General features: G+C 38.7%; 2 protein-coding genes across 3 annotated transcripts in view; both read left to right on the top strand.

Annotated features, from left to right (window-relative positions):
* The window catches only part of LOC114344837 (phosphatidylinositol 4,5-bisphosphate 3-kinase catalytic subunit beta isoform), a 998,515-nt gene that overhangs the window by 694,678 nt on the left and 286,920 nt on the right, over positions 1-16,917 (top strand). Inside the window, exon 8 of the mRNA XM_050644876.1 lies at positions 15,406-15,638. Coding sequence (XP_050500833.1) covers positions 15,406-15,638 — 233 coding nt within the window. The remainder of the gene's footprint in view (positions 1-15,405; positions 15,639-16,917) is intronic.
* The window catches only part of LOC126880240 (uncharacterized), a 183,131-nt gene that overhangs the window by 143,857 nt on the left and 22,357 nt on the right, over positions 1-16,917 (top strand). The gene's annotated exons all lie outside the window — the stretch shown is intronic.

Here is a 16,917-nt window from a genome sequence, read left to right as displayed (position 1 = left end):
TCGTCCTTAGTAAGGTGGTTTATGCGCAGTTCTGCTTCCCTCAGTTTGATCGGTGTTGTGTCATCTACTGCGCAGATAGCGCGGTGTAGAGTAGATGTCTCAGCCTGCATCTGAAAATAAGTTCTTAAATTAGCAATTTGTTTATCTAATTGCTCACCTATATCCATAAGTCCTCTTCCTCCTAAATGCCGGGGTAATGTCGTTCGTTCTACTGCACTTTTAGGGTGGTGTTTTTGTGCCTTTGTGAGGTGTGTTCGTACTTTTCGCTGAAGATTTTCTATATCCGTTTTTGTCCACTTAACAATACCAAATGAATAGCTAAGCGCGGAACAAGCGTAGGTGTTTAGTGCCTTAAACAAATTTTTACTGTTAAGCTGTGAACGAAGCAGCTGTTTTACCCTTCTTATAAACTCAGTAGTTATCTCAGTTTTCATTTGCTTATGGTCAATTTTCCGCGCCTGCTTTACTCCAAGATATTTGTACATATCGTTGTCGCCCATGGCCTCGATGTTCTGGCCATTTTGCATATCGAATCCACCGGGCTGTACCTTTCCTCTGACTATATTCAAAACACGGCACTTGTCTAGACCGAACTGCATATTAATATCATTAGAAAATGTTTCTACAGTTTTTAGCATCTCTTCTAGGTGTTCTCGAGTGGAAGCCATTAATTTCAAATCATCCATATACAACAGATGATTGAGCTTCGCTACCACAGTATTATTGCTTTTAATGCTAAAACCTGAGTCAGTGGAGTTTAATAGTTGGGAAAGGGGGTTCAAAGTTAAACAGAACCACAATGGACTCAACGAGTCTCCTTGAAATAGGCCCCGGTTGATTGCGATATTTTCGGTTTCGATATTGTTTTCACCAGGTATTTGGAGGTGAATTTTAGTTTTCCAATCTCTCATTATATGCCTTAAAAAGGTCACTATGTTATCATCTACTTTGTATATTTTCAATATATCTATTAGCCATTCATGCGGTACTGAATCAAAGGCCTTTTTATAGTCAATAAAAGCAGTAAAAAGGTTCCTTTTTTTAGTGAATGCCTGGTTAGAAATGACTGAGTCGATGATAAGCTGTTCTTTGCAACCCATGGAACCCTTAGCGCATCCTTTCTGTTGAAACTCTATGATATTGTTTAGAGCACAGTGTTGGTAGATACGCCGGGTTACACAGGATGTGACCAATTTATACAAAGTTGGAAGACAAGTAATTGGGCGGTACTTGGATGGATCTTGGGTGTTATTTTGATCCTTGGGTATTAAATAAGTAGTTCCCTGAGTTAGAAATGATGGTAATTCCTGCGGATTAGAAATAACATGATTAATTAATGTTGATAAGCACTCATGAATACTCCAAAACTTTTTAAGCCAGAAGTTCTGAACTCCGTCTGGTCCAGGAGATTTCCAGTTATGAAGCTCTTTGATGACATTTGAGACTTCTTCAGTCGTGAATGGTTCGTAGTTAGCAGTGACGTAGTGGTTACAGTTGTGCGTCGTATCTTCCATCCAGCCAGCATTGTTGTTAAAAGCAGCTGGTGTGGAAAGTTGATTTCCCCAAAACTCATGAATTTCTTCTTGGCTTGGGTAAGACTTGTCGACACTTTCTACGGTGGAATTGAGTTTTCGGTAGAACGCCTTATCAGAGTTCTCAAAAAGTGCATTGTCACATTTTCGGCTGTTACTAACTTTATACCTTCTTAATCGTCCTGAATAGACGGAGAGTTTTGGTTTTAATGTATCCAGACACTGTTGGGCTGTGTTATTTTCTGGATCGTATCTCGAGTGTCTTGCAGTGCTCCGCATTATTTCTTCAGCTCTTTTAATGACTTTTCTACTTGTAACACCTCTTATATATTCTGTGACTTGACGAATATCCCTACGCACTAATTCAATTTTTCCAAGAAGTCTTTTTTCCCAGGGTGCAATTCTGTTACCAGTCCTTCCGTTATTAGTACCCCGTCGTGTTCTGATCTTAACACCCATTACATTGGCAATTGCTGTAGCTGCACAATAGATTAGCATATGCAGATATTCCAATGTGTGGGCTTCTACGACATAATTGGGTAGGACTTCAGTATTCACAATTTGTAACAGGGCACCTAGTTTCTTACAAGAGTTTATTCGTGGTAGCGGTGGTCTGCTAAGTGGATTTGTTCCATTAAACTCTTGTACGGCACGAGCCATTTCGTTCTCTAGACTATCGCGCAACTCGTTGTTTTCCTGCTGTGTATTGTCAGGTTGAGTTTCTGGTATGGGAATCTCAGGAATCTGCTCATCAAGGATTTAATTAGGGACTTGATCTAAAACTAGCTCTTGGTTATTAATCTCCCGTTCGACTTCGCTTTTGATCGTATTGCGTCTAGTCTCTGGGATAAGGTTGTTTCTTACGATTACCCGGTATTGATCTGATACTCTTTGCTCCGATACTTGAATATCTGGGTACTCCCTGCAAAATTCGGCATACAGCTGTTGTCTGTAGCCGATCGTTTCTTGACCGAGGTTTGTCACCTTATAATAGAAGCGCAAAATGCTTTCGTTAATGGACACAGTCCATTTCATGCGCTGCCTCGGTCGTCCCGCTTGAGTGAGCGCCGGCTGATGTTCCGGCGCAGCACCTTCAGCGAGTGGAGCTCTTGCTGTTGTTTGGCTCGCTTGTGGTTGTTGTTCTTGTTGTTGGGCTGTAGCTGTTTGTGTGACAGGGGCCCGCCTCCTCAACACCCTGCCACCGACGTCCCGCATGCTGTCACGTCCAGCGTCGGCTCCAGACGTGCCCTGGCGATCCCCAGGCAGCGGCCCTAAACATAAACTATTAGTCTCCATTCTCATGGGTGTGCATTTTATACCTACTGCCAGGTGTCAGTTTTTGTTCCACGGCAAGTATTCCTGCTACTCTCTGGGTATTGGCGCTACGAATACCCAGAAAGCATCCCCCATTCGCAGGGGGCCGCGCCTGATAGAAGAACTGACATAAAACTCCCACAGGTTATTATTATTATCCAGATTTAGCCATACGGCTCACAGTCCCTCTAAGGGGAAAATTGACTCATCCCAGATACCTACGGTATCAAAAGGATTGAGCTCTGGTGGGACTCTTTCCGTGTTATCGAGCCCTAGGTGACTTCGTATGCAGGTGTATCTCCCAAAAAGTTTCGTACACATCTGGCCGTTGCGAGTAGTACAGCTTTCTGCATGGTCTTATAAAGATGTTCATTTAGACCCAGACTTTTTATGCTTTCGAGGAGGTTCTTCGGAATGACTCCAGTAGTAGACATAACAATAGGTATCGTCTGGGTACTTTGCATTCTCCATTGCCTTCGTATTTGAATTTCTAGATCTCTGTACTTGGCGATCTTTTCAGTGAATTTACTACGTAGATTATTGTTGTTAGGTATCGCCACATCAATCAGTGTTGTTTGTCTTGTTAATTTATTAACTAGTACGAGATCTGGTCTATTATGTGCCACTGTTTGGTCTGTGAGCACAGTGCGGTCCCAGTATAGCTTGTAATTGCCATCCTCAAGCATACTCTCAGGGACGTATTGATAATACGGGAGATGGTCCGTTTGGAGAAGTCCCAGCTTGATAGCTATCTCTTGATGAAGGATTTTTCCCACTGCGTCATGCCGTTCCTTGTATTCAGTTGCAGCAAATGCCTGGCAGCCCCCTGTAAGATGTTGGATGGTTTCTTGGGCTTGACATCCATATCGGCATCTGTCGTTTTGAACCTGAGGGTCTTTGATGATATATTTCAGGTAGTTTCTGGTTGGTATAACCTGATCCTGAATGGCCAGTAATGAACCCTCCGTTTCAGGGAACATCTTTCCTGATGTCAACCAGTAGTTCGACGCTATATTGTCGACATAATCTTGGCTGACCTCATTGGGATGTCGCCCGTGCAAAGGTTTACCCATCCAGGCGCGCACTTTTTCGTCCTTAGTAAGGTGGTTTATGCGCAGTTCTGCTTCCCTCAGTTTGATCGGTGTTGTGTCATCTACTGCGCAGATAGCGCGATGTAGAGTAGATGTCTCAGCCTGCATCTGAAAATAAGTTCTTAAATTAGCAATTTGTTTATCTAATTGCTCACCTATATCCATAAGTCCTCTTCCTCCTAAATACCGGGGTAATGTCGTTCGTTTCACTGCACTTTTAGGGTGGTGTTTTTGTGCCTTTGTGAGGTGTGTTCGTACTTTTCTCTGAAGATTTTCTATATCCGTTTTTGTCCACTTAACAATACCAAATGAATAGCTAAGCGCGGAACAAGCGTAGGTGTTTAGTGCCTTAAACAAATTTTTACTGTTAAGCTGTGAACGAAGCAGCTGTTTTACCCTTCTTATAAACTCAGTAGTTATCTCAGTTTTCATTTGCTTATGGTCAATTTTCCGCGCCTGCTTTACTCCAAGATATTTGTACATATCGTTGTCGCCCATGGCCTCGATGTTCTGGCCATTTTGCATATCGAATCCACCGGGCTGTACCTTTCCTCTGACTATATTCAAAACACGGCACTTGTCTAGACCGAACTGCATATTAATATCATTAGAAAATGTTTCTACAGTTTTTAGCATCTCTTCTAGGTGATGCTCTCTAGGTGATCTCTTATTATTATTATTATTATCAGATTTAGCCATACGGCTCACACTCCCTCTAAGGGGAAAATTGACTCATCCCAGATACCTACGGTATCAAAAGGATTGAGCTCTGGTGGGACTCTTTCCGTGTTATCGAGCCCTAGGTGACTTGGTATGCAGGTGTATCTCCCAAAAATTTTCGTACACATCTGGCCGTTGCGAGTAGTACTGCTTTCTGCATGGTCTTATAAAGATTTTCATTAAGACCCAGATTTTTTATGCTTTCGAGGAGGGTCTTCGGAATGACTCCAGTAGTAGACATAATAATCGGTATCGTCTGGGTACTTTGCATTCTCCATTGTCTCCGTATTTGAATTTCCAGATCTCTGTACTTGGCGATCTTTTCAGTAAATTTAGTACGTAGATTATTGTTGTTAGGAATCGCCACATCAATGAGGGTTGTTTGTCTCGTTAATTTATTGACTAATACGAGATCTGGTCTATTATGCGCCACTGTTTGTTCTGTGAGCACAGTGCGGTCCCAGTATAGCTTGTAGTTGCCATCCTCAAGCATACTCTCAGGGACGTATTGATAATATGGGAGATGGTCGGTTTGGAGAAGTCCCAGCTTGATAGCTATCTCCTGATGAAGGATTTTTCCCACTGCGTCATGCCGTTCCTTGTACTCAGTTGCAGCAAATGCCTGGCAGCCCCCTGTAAGATGTTGGATGGTTTCTTGGGCTTGACATCCATATCGGCATCTGTCGTTTTGAACATGAGGGTCTTTGATGATATATTTCAGGTAATTTCTGGTTGGTATAACCTGATCCTGAATGGCCAGTAATGAACCCTCCGTTTCAGGGAACATCTTTCCTGATGTCAACCAGTAGTTCGACGCTATATTGTCGACATAATCTTGGCTGACCTCATTGGGATGTCGCCCGTGCAAAGGTTTACCCATCCAGGCGCGCACTTTTTCGTCCTTAGTAAGGTGGTTTATGCGCAGTTCTGCTTCCCTCAGTTTGATCGGTGTTGTGTCATCTACTGCGCAGATAGCGCGATGTAGAGTAGATGTCTCAGCCTGCATCTGAAAATAAGTTCTTAAATTAGCAATTTGTTTATCTAATTGCTCACCTATATCCATAAGTCCTCTTCCTCCTAAATACCGGGGTAATGTCGTTCGTTTCACTGCACTTTTAGGGTGGTGTTTTTGTGCCTTTGTGAGGTGTGTTCGTACTTTTCTCTGAAGATTTTCTATATCCGTTTTTGTCCACTTAACAATACCAAATGAATAGCTAAGCGCGGAACAAGCGTAGGTGTTTAGTGCCTTAAACAAATTTTTACTGTTAAGCTGTGAACGAAGCAGCTGTTTTACCCTTCTTATAAACTCAGTAGTTATCTCAGTTTTCATTTGCTTATGGTCAATTTTCCGCGCCTGCTTTACTCCAAGATATTTGTACATATCGTTGTCGCCCATGGCCTCGATGTTCTGGCCATTTTGCATATCGAATCCACCGGGCTGTACCTTTCCTCTGACTATATTCAAAACACGGCACTTGTCTAGACCGAACTGCATATTAATATCATTAGAAAATGTTTCTACAGTTTTTAGCATCTCTTCTAGGTGATGCTCTCTAGGTGATCTCTTATTATTATTATTATTATTATTATCAGATTTAGCCATACGGCTCACACTCCCTCTAAGGGGAAAATTGACTCATCCCAGATACCTACGGTATCAAAAGGATTGAGCTCTGGTGGGACTCTTTCCGTGTTATCGAGCCCTAGGTGACTTGGTATGCAGGTGTATCTCCCAAAAATTTTCGTACACATCTGGCCGTTGCGAGTAGTACTGCTTTCTGCATGGTCTTATAAAGATGTTCATTAAGACCCAGATTTTTTATGCTTTCGAGGAGGGTCTTCGGAATGACTCCAGTAGTAGACATAATAATCGGTATCGTCTGGGTACTTTGCATTCTCCATTGTCTCCGTATTTGAATTTCCAGATCTCTGTACTTGGCGATCTTTTCAGTAAATTTAGTACGTAGATTATTGTTGTTAGGAATCGCCACATCAATGAGGGTTGTTTGTCTCGTTAATTTATTGACTAATACGAGATCTGGTCTATTATGCGCCACTGTTTGGTCTGTGAGCACAGTGCGGTCCCAGTATAGCTTGTAGTTGCCATCCTCAAGCATACTCTCAGGGACGTATTGATAATATGGGAGATGGTTGGTTTGGAGAAGTCCCAGCTTGAGAGCTATCTCCTGATGAAGGATTTTTCCCACTGCGTCATGCCGTTCCTTGTACTCAGTTGCAGCAAATGCTTGGCAGCCCCCTGTAAGATGTTGGATGGTTTCTTGGGCTTGACATCCATATCGGCATCTGTCGTTTTGAACATGAGGGTCTTTGATGATATATTTCAGGTAATTTCTGGTTGGTATAACCTGATCCTGAATGGCCAGTAATGAACCCTCCGTTTCAGGGAACATCTTTCCTGATGTCAACCAGTAGTTCGACGCTATATTGTCGACATAGTCTTGGCTAACCTCATTGGGATGTCGCCCGTGCAGAGGTTTACCCATCCAGGCGCGCACTTTTTCGTCCTTAGTAAGGTGGTTCATGCGCATTTCTGGTTCCCTCAGTTTGATCGGTGTTGTGTCATCTACTGCGCAGATAGCGCGATGTAGAGTAGATGTCTCAGCCTGCATCTGAAAATAAGTTCTTAAATTAGCAATTTGTTTATCTAATTGCTCACCTATATCCATAAGTCCTCTTCCTCCTAGATTATTATTATTATCCAGATTTAGCCATACGGCTCACACTCCCTCTAAGGGGAAAATTGACTCATCCCAGATACCTACGGTATCAAAAGGATTGAGCTCTGGTGGGACTCTTTCCGTGTTATCGAGCCCTAGGTGACTTGGTATGCAGGTGTATCTCCCAAAAATTTTCGTACACATCTGGCCGTTGCGAGTAGTACAGCTTTCTGCATGGTCTTGTAAAGATGTTCATTTAGACCCAGCCTTTTTATGCTTTCGAGGAGGTTCTTCGGAATGACTCCAGTAGTAGACATAACAATAGGTATCGTCTGGGTACTTTGCATTCTCCATTGCCTTCGTATTTGAATTTCTAGATCTCTGTACTTGGCGATCTTTTCAGTGAATTTACTACGTAGATTATTGTTGTTAGGTATCGCCACATCAATTAGTGTTGTTTGTCTTGTTAATTTATTAACCAGTACGAGATCTGGTCTATTATGTGCCACTGTTTGGTCTGTGAGCACAGTGCGATCCCAGTATAGCTTGTAGTTGCCATCCTCAAGCATACTCTCAGGGACGTATTGATAATACGGGAGATGGTCCGTTTGGAGAAGTCCCAGCTTGATAGCTATCTCTTGATGAAGGATTTTTCCCACTGCGTCATGCCGTTCCTTGTATTCAGTTGCAGCAAATGCCTGGCAGCCCCCTGTAAGATGTTGGATGGTTTCTTGGGCTTGACATCCATATCGGCATCTGTCGTTTTGAACCTGAGGGTCTTTGATGATATATTTCAGGTAGTTTCTGGTTGGTATAACCTGATCCTGAATGGCCAGTAATGAGCCCTCCGTTTCAGGGAACATCTTTCCTGATGTAAACCAGTAGTTCGACGCTATATTGTCGACATAATCTTGGCTGACCTCATTGGGATGTCGCCCGTGCAAAGGTTTACCCATCCAGGCGCGCACTTTTTCGTCCTTAGTAAGGTGGTTTATGCGCATTTCTGCTTCCCTCAGTTTGATCGGTGTTGTGTCATCTACTGCGCAGATAGCGCGATGTAGAGTAGATGTCTCAGCCTGCATCTGAAAATAAGTTCTTAAATTAGCAATTTGTTTATCTAATTGCTCACCTATATCCATAAGTCCTCTTCCTCCTAAATACCGGGGTAATGTCGTTCGTTCTACTGCACTTTTAGGGTGGTGTTTTTGTGCCTTTGTAAGGTGTGTTCGTACTTTTCGCTGAAGATTTTCTATATCCGTTTTTGTCCACTTAACAATACCAAATGAATAGCTAAGCGCGGAACAAGCGTAGGTGTTTAGTGCCTTAAACAAATTTTTACTGTTAAGCTGTGAACGAAGCAGCTGTTTTACCCTTCTTATAAACTCAGTATTATTATTATTATTATCAAGATTTAGCCATACGGCTCACACTCCCTCTAAGGGGAAAGTTGACTCATCCCAGATACCTACGGTATCAAAAGGATTGAGCTCTGGTGGGACTCTTTCCGTGTTATCGAGCCCTAGGTGACTTGGTATGCAGGTGTATCTCCCAAAAATTTTCGTACGCATCTGGCCGTTGCGAGTAGTACTGCTTTCTGCATGGTCTTATAAAGATGTTCATTAAGACCCAGCTTTTTCATGCTTTCGAGGAGGGTCTTCGGAATGACTCCAGTAGTAGACATAATAATCGGTATCGTCTGGGTACTTTGCATTCTCCATTGTCTCCGTATTTGAATTTCCAGATCTCTGTACTTGGCGATCTTTTCAGTAAATTTAGTACGTAGATTATTGTTGTTAGGAATCGCCACATCAATGAGGGTTGTTTGTCTCGTTAATTTATTGACTAATACAAGATCTGGTCTATTATGCGCCACTGTTTGGTCTGTGAGCACAGTGCGGTCCCAGTATAGCTTGTAGTTGCCATCCTCAAGCATACTCTCAGGGACGTATTGATAATATGGGAGATGGTCGGTTTGGAGAAGTCCCAGCTTGATAGCTATCTCCTGATGAAGGATTTTTCCCACTGCGTCATGCCGTTCCTTGTACTCAGTTGCAGCAAATGCCTGGCAGCCCCCTGTAAGATGTTGGATGGTTTCTTGGGCTTGACATCCATATCGGCATCTGTCGTTTTGAACATGAGGGTCTTTAATGATATATTTCAGGTAATTTCTGGTTGGTATAACCTGATCCTGAATGGCTAGTAACGAGCCCTCCGTTTCAGGGAACATCTTTCCTGATGTCAACCAGTAGTTCGACGCTATATTGTCGACATAATCTTGGCTGACCTCATTGGGATGTCGCCCGTGCAGAGGTTTACCCATCCAGGCGCGCACTTTTTCGTCCTTAGTAAGGTGGTTTATGCGCAGTTCTGCTTCCCTCAGTTTTATCGGTGTTGTGTCATCTACTGCGCAGATAGCGCGATGTAGAGTAGATGTTTCAGCCTGCATCTGAAAATAAGATTTTAAATTAGCAATTTGTTTGTCTAATTGCTCACCTATATCCATAAGTCCTCTTCCTCCTAAATTCCGTGGTAATGTCGTTCTTTCTACTGCACTTTTTGGATGGTGTTTTTGTGCCTTTGTGAGGTGCGTTCTTACTTTTCGCTGAAGATTTTCTATGTCCGTTTTTGTCCACTTAACAATGCCAAATGAATAGCTAAGCGCGGAACATGCGTAGGTGTTTAGTGCCTTAAACAAATTTCTACTGTTAAGGTGTGAGCGAAGCAGCTGTTTTACCCTTCGTATAAACTCAGTAGTTATCTCTGTTTTCATTTGTTTATGGTCAATTTTCCGCGCTTGCTTTACTCCAAGATATTTATACATATCGTTTTCACCCATGGCCTCGATGTTCTGGCCATTTTGCATATCGAATCCTCCGGGCTGCACTTTTCCTCTGACTATATTTAAAATACGGCACTTGTCTAATCCGAAGTGCATACTAATGTCATTAGAAAAAGTTTCTACAGTTTTTAGCATCTCATCGAGTTGATTTCGAGTGGAAGCCATTAATTTCAAATCATCCATATACAATAAATGATTAAGCTTTGCCACCACATTGTTGTTATTTTTGATGCTAAAACCTGCGTCTGTGGAGTTCAATAGCTGAGATAGTGGGTTCATAGCTAGACAGAACCACAGAGGACTCAACGAATCTCCTTGAAACAGGCCCCGGCTGATTGCGATATTTTCAGTTTCGATGTTACTTTCACCAGGTATTTGAAGGTGAATTCTAGTCTTCCACTCTGTCATTATATGCTCTAAAAAGGTCACTATATTATCATCGACTTTATATATTCTCAGTATATCTATAAGCCATTCATGCGGAACTGAATCAAAGGCCTTCTTGTAATCAATGAAGGCAGTAAAAAGATTTCTCTTTTTGGAATATGCCTGGTTAGAAATGACTGAGTCGATGACGAGTTGTTCTTTGCAACCCATGGAACCCTTAGCGCATCCTTTCTGTTGCGGCTCTATGATATTGTTCAGAGCACAGTGTTGGTAGATACGCCGGGCAACACAGGATGTGACCAATTTATACAAAGTTGGAAGACAGGTAATTGGGCGGTATTTGGCTGGATCTTGGGTGTTATTCTGATCCTTCGGTATTATTATTATTATTATTATTATTATTATTATTCTATAAAATACTTATTTAATTCAAATGAGGTCATGTAAGACTGTATCTCAATTAGAGAAATAGAGACTTTTTTGTGACGTAATTAGTGACCATTCGCGAACCGAACCGAACTAAGCTGAAATAAGTGAGAAAAAACTATTATTTAGTAAATAGCAAAAATTCACATTATTTATTTAGCGTTTATTCATGTTTTTCTCGTTCTTAACTTTTAGGTTAATTTTATAGGTAGTACACGTACACATAGTATAGGGCCCTAGATAGAAAAAATAACCTAGCTAAGAAAAATAACCTAGATAAGAAAAATAACCTAGATAGGAAAAATAATCTAGATAAGAAAAATAACCCTAGATAGGAAAAATAACCTAGATAAGAAAAATAACCGAGATAAGAAAAATAATGCTAGATAGATGTTACATAGATAGGTGTTAGATGTTAGATAAATAGATAGGATTGAAAAAGAATAGTTCTAGCTAGATAGAATAATTATAGGTAAATAGATTTTTCGTGATTTTTTTTTTAAATAAAATATAGTCTATTTTTATTACCACTTTCTTTACAATTTTTATTGAATGTTGAAGTTTTGATACCGACAGTAAGATTTTTGATATTCAAGTTTTTAATATCGGTTGAATTTTAGTATAAATATGATTTTTTTATGTTTTATGATGAATTAAGTAGACAATTGATTTTTTTTAAATTTATTAGAAGCATAATTAATTAAAGACAATTCAGGAAAAACACACTCTTGTCAAGAAAAAAGGTACAAAATGAACATCAGAAGATTTTAGCATGCTCATTTCATGTTTTAAAGCTAACCGACTCTCATCAAGACTGAGCAGTTCGGATCAGACAGGAATTTAGGGATGCAAAATGTAGATTTTTTTTAAGCGCACAACTATCCATTTTGTCTTTTTGGAACAAACCTTCCCACGACTAAGGACGTGGAGAAAGGACCGGAAGCAAATACAAGGATTTAAAGCTGCGAAAAACCCGCCGAGTAGGTAAGGGTAAGAAAAGGAAGAATATGTGAAGTAAATACGAGTTTAATGAAGAAATATGAAGAAGAATAAATATGTTTAATAGTACACTATGAAGAAAGTACTAAGTATAAAGAAAATGAAAATATGTATTAGTAAAGTACCAGTCAAGAAGAAGAGGAAGAAAACGGAGAATTTTTTTAAATTGAAGAATATGTAAAAGGTCAGAAAATCAAATAATTATTTTAAAAGTGAAAGAAGTATAATTAAAAAGTAAGTTCAAATGTAAGAATTAAAGTTATAATTTTATTTTAAGTAGGGAAAAGGTAAAATATACATTACAATTTCTGAGTGTAGAATTTCGCGAGATATAAGGAAGTAATAAGTAAGAATAGACGATGTTTGAGTACTAATTTTTTTATAGCGTAATAAGTTGTACATTTTGTATATTTTGTATTTGTATTTGTAGTTTGTATTTATAAAAATATGTATAAATCTTTAACACAGTATTCAGTTGGTGACGTTGTCTAGAAAAATTTTCTTCTTTGTCGGAAAGGCAGAGAAAATAAGGTACATCTCTCAGAAAATTTTTCTTGTGAGGATAGGGGATGTACAGGATTTATATTATCATTCAAAAATAAGAGTAACCTATATCCATTTAATGTTTAAAGTCTCAAACAAATATTAGTTACATGTGTGGTTTTGATTTCGTAAAAGTAGACCACTCGCTTTGGAAAACAACGGAGTCGGCAATTTGGTAATGTTAGTATTTCATGGCCACAGGCAGGTATGAATCATAACAAACAATTGGGATTGATTATAGATACGTAGCAAATAAAGAAAAGAGATCATTCATTTTTCAGCTTTCATTATTCAACCATCCATGTAGTTAGAATATAGACTTTCGTCCACCAACTAGTTACTGTTCTAATTAGCAAGTGATTAAATAAATAAAGTATGAACAAATAGTGTTTTACCAAGTCAACCCTCACCTCCAGTTAGTCAACTACCCCATTGCAACCGAATTCTTTTATATGCTCAAAATCGTTCGTATCCTCTACTGCTATGGTCTGAAGTACATCCAAAGCTTCTCTTAGAAGAGCAATAACCAGGTTTACAGCTTTGTCTTTTTCAGACAATCTGTTCTCTCTTGCAGCTGTTTCGAACTGTTTCATATAATTGTTCCATGACGACTCTCCGTCGAAATTTGGAACTTTAACGCGAGCAGAACTTACACTCCCTTCAACTATCGGCCGTGGCTCCAATGTGTATTTGGGCTCATCGTCTATTATCTCTTCTAAGATGGATTCCATCCCTCTGTCTACTTTTTCTGTTTCCTCTATTTTCTTTTCCATCACTTTCATCTTTTCTTCAAAAGCAGAGACTTGGTTTTTTAGGATATCTTGTCGTCGAAATCCGAGGTGACTTTAGAGATGTTAGCCTTTTTTGTCACATACAAAGCATGTGACTTTGCTTTCCAGTGATGTAATCTCGTTAGTCATCTTGCTTTCAAGGGATGCAATATTACCCGAAACTTTCGAGATCTTACTAGAAACTTTGGCCACATCGGAGGAAACTCTCGAAATCTCGCCAGAAACTTGTGAGATTTCACCAGACACTTTGTTCTCTGACGATGTAATGTCCGTTGAAACTTTTGAAATTGACGAAATCGAAGCAACATGCATGTCCTCAAACACATAGGTTTCTGGATCATGATCCTCTTTCTTTAGGGCGTCCTTCAGACGTTCGACTAAATCAGCCTTTTTCCAGTAGTGTCCAGAGCTCTCTCCATTGATTCCTGCTTTAAGTCACTTACTCTTAATTGATTGATCGATTTCATTGTCACACACTTTATTTATTACGACTTACTGTTAATTATTTTAAATTTCCCACTTCTCACACCAATGTTAAGTTACGCAGTTGACTTTACTATTTTATTATTTATGTTTTAGACACTGATATTTATTTTGAATTGACTTGTATTTATTTTTTAAAAACTCACTATTATCTATTTAAATAAAGAGAGACTTACTTCGTACTATTTTATTTATAACACTTATTTAAATATATAAAAATCAAACACATTAATTCCACTAACTAAAATATAATTTATTTCGATATTACAAAGTATAATTTATTATTAACCCGAATTCGTTACAATTCACCCGTCGATAGAATACTGAATCCTCCAAACCTAAAATGTCTATTTATATAATATGTATTATTACAATGTTCTAGAAATAAGAAATAACATCTTGAAAAAGGTTAGACAATATTTACAACTTTAAAAGAATTTACTCGCAAAGTCTCCGGAAGTCTAGAAACAATCGAACATCATAAATCATCATATAAAAAGGGGTCTGTTTGCAACATTTGAATTATAATAAGTATGCCTGAATATTCGGCGGTCTAGGAGCGTATAATAGCGTCACAGTACCTTGGGAACTATTGAACTATCGCTGGGACTACGAAGAATGAATACTTCACTAAGATCAGTCAGGCGGCGTCCTGGACTGAGATGTCTTTTGAAGATTCCAGACCCTCCCCCTCTATAAAGCTGAAAAAAGAGCTTACAATCCCATGTACTAACTGATAAATATCATTGGATATAGAAATTGAGTCAATACTCGCAATCTTAAAGTTTGTATTTTTAATAGTTGTTACAAAATCAGGGGGAAACCGAGCAATCATGGGGCAATCAAGGATTGATGGTAGTATATATTATATTATATACTAAGCAATTCTCACCTCGACACCGTAAGGACCTCGACACCGTAAGGTACAAGAGGACGGCTTAAGTAAGTAAAAAAAAAACTAAGCAATTCTCATCAGATTGGTCACTCCCAATGGCAAAATGTCTCAATAAACATTTTATAGACTACTAAATTCAATACTCTACAGTTGTTTTGCTTTATTGTACGTATTTTAATTTAAATCAAGACATAGTTGTTTTTATATATGTATATGTACATTTTGTGTACATAGCTTTTTGTGATTTTTTAGCTTGTAGTTTGTAATTGTGAAGACTTTATTTACTGGGCCTGATGATAAGGCAGAAATTGTAAGCCTCGAAACCAGTTGCCCCATGATTTTGTAACAACTATTAAAAATACGAACTTTAAGATTGCGAGTATTGACTCAATTTCTATATCCAATAGTATAATGGACTCGCATTGGCAACCCTTTCATCATTTGATAAATACCAATAAAACGTTTTTTTTTTGCTTTCACAATGTTATTTTCAATTCTCCATTGCATTTGATTGTGGAAAATTATATTAACATAAAGTACAACGCCTCTCGAAGTATCTCGAGTGTGCACGGTTTGGCCAGTTTAGCGCGCTCGAGTTAACTCGAGCCTGCACGTTAAGAGGTTAACAAGTATTTTAATACTGTTTTCTATTTCGAATAAAATTAGTTAGGAAGAAGTGTAACATTATTATTTTAATTATATTTTAGGAACGTAAGAAAATATGGGCTCTAAAACACCATTGGCGTAAAACGGATCCAGAAGTTTTACCTAAACTTTTATATTGTATAGACTGGGATAAACGTGAAGAAGTTAGCGAAGTAGTCGCAATGCTCAAAGTATGGCCTAAGCTACCGGTAGAGAAGGCTTTAGAACTATTAGATTACGCATATGCTGATCAGGAAGTTAGAAAATTTGCTGTAGACTGTTTATATGACGTGAGGTTAGTAGCATACATAATTTTAAATTGCAGTACATTTATTAAATTACGAATTTACACATTTTTTTAAATCAATGGATTTGGGTCTAACATTCAGTTTCTTCCCCTTATCATTCGTGGAATATAGCATGAGTTTTCTTTGTGTAATTTCCAACGGTTTCTCTTTTTTCTTTTTTTACGAAATGGTCTTTGTTCATAACAGCATCAACCCAGCTTATTTTTAAATACGAGTCAAATGTTTCTATTATATTACCAACTTATATCCCTTTTTAGCGTCCAGGTCTATATTTCATAATAACACAGAAAATACATAACATTTCAGTATTCATATTTTAAGTTCGCAAACTCACATCATTCTTACAAAATATTTTTTTCTTTTCTCTTATTAGTGAATGTTAATCGGTATATAATCTTTGGTTTACGGCCAAAAAAAAACTTAGCTACTCTAATGGCAGCTTACAGAGGCGCCATCTCTTTTGATGGCCGTAACGGAGACGATTTAATAAAATCGTTTCCTGTCCTCTGAGTTATCGAAATGTGCAAAATGTCGAGCTTCGTGTGTTCAAGTTGAACACACCGATTTGAGCATGCACAAAAAAATCTCTTTTCACCTACCATATCTCTTTTTGTGTTATAACTAGAAGATTTATGAAAAACGAATCTCTTTGATTTTTCATAAGCTAAAAAAATATTTTATATAGATTATTCGTTAGATGTATAATTTTTAAGTTATTCGCTAAAAACCGTCCGAAAAGGTGACATTTTTCAATGAAATGGCAAATTTTCAACCACGAATATCTCAAAAAGAACTGAATTTTCAAAAAAAATATATAGAATAGTTTTTGCTTAGAATTAGGTTCTCTAGCCACTTACGTGGTTATTTTGACCAAAAAATTGTCCACCCCTGAGAAGGGGTGGGAACCACCCCCAAGTAAGAGCGCACATCGGCATAGGGTAGACTTTGAATTAGGAGATAAGTAGAGGCTATTCCCAAAATTTCATTAAAATTCATGCAGTAGGATAGAATTCGGAGGTAATATCCTGTTTTTCCTCTCAATGACTGGCTTATATTTATATCTGCTGATTTGTTCAAGAGTAGTTTGGAAATATGGGTTTGAATTTTGTGATATTATAGCGATCTATATTTTTAGACGCCCCAGACAATGTCCATTCTAAAGGCTTTTGTAATGTTTAATAAATATGATAATTCCAAAACCGTAACCAAAAAATTCTATTCTCTGGATCAGTCTGTATACAGGTCTGTATTAAAATCAGAATTATT

Source organism: Diabrotica virgifera, chromosome 2 (assembly GCF_917563875.1).
Source record: "Diabrotica virgifera virgifera chromosome 2, PGI_DIABVI_V3a".
Lineage (NCBI taxonomy): Eukaryota > Metazoa > Arthropoda > Insecta > Coleoptera > Chrysomelidae > Diabrotica > Diabrotica virgifera.
This window is presented reverse-complemented; position numbering and strand designations above follow the sequence as displayed.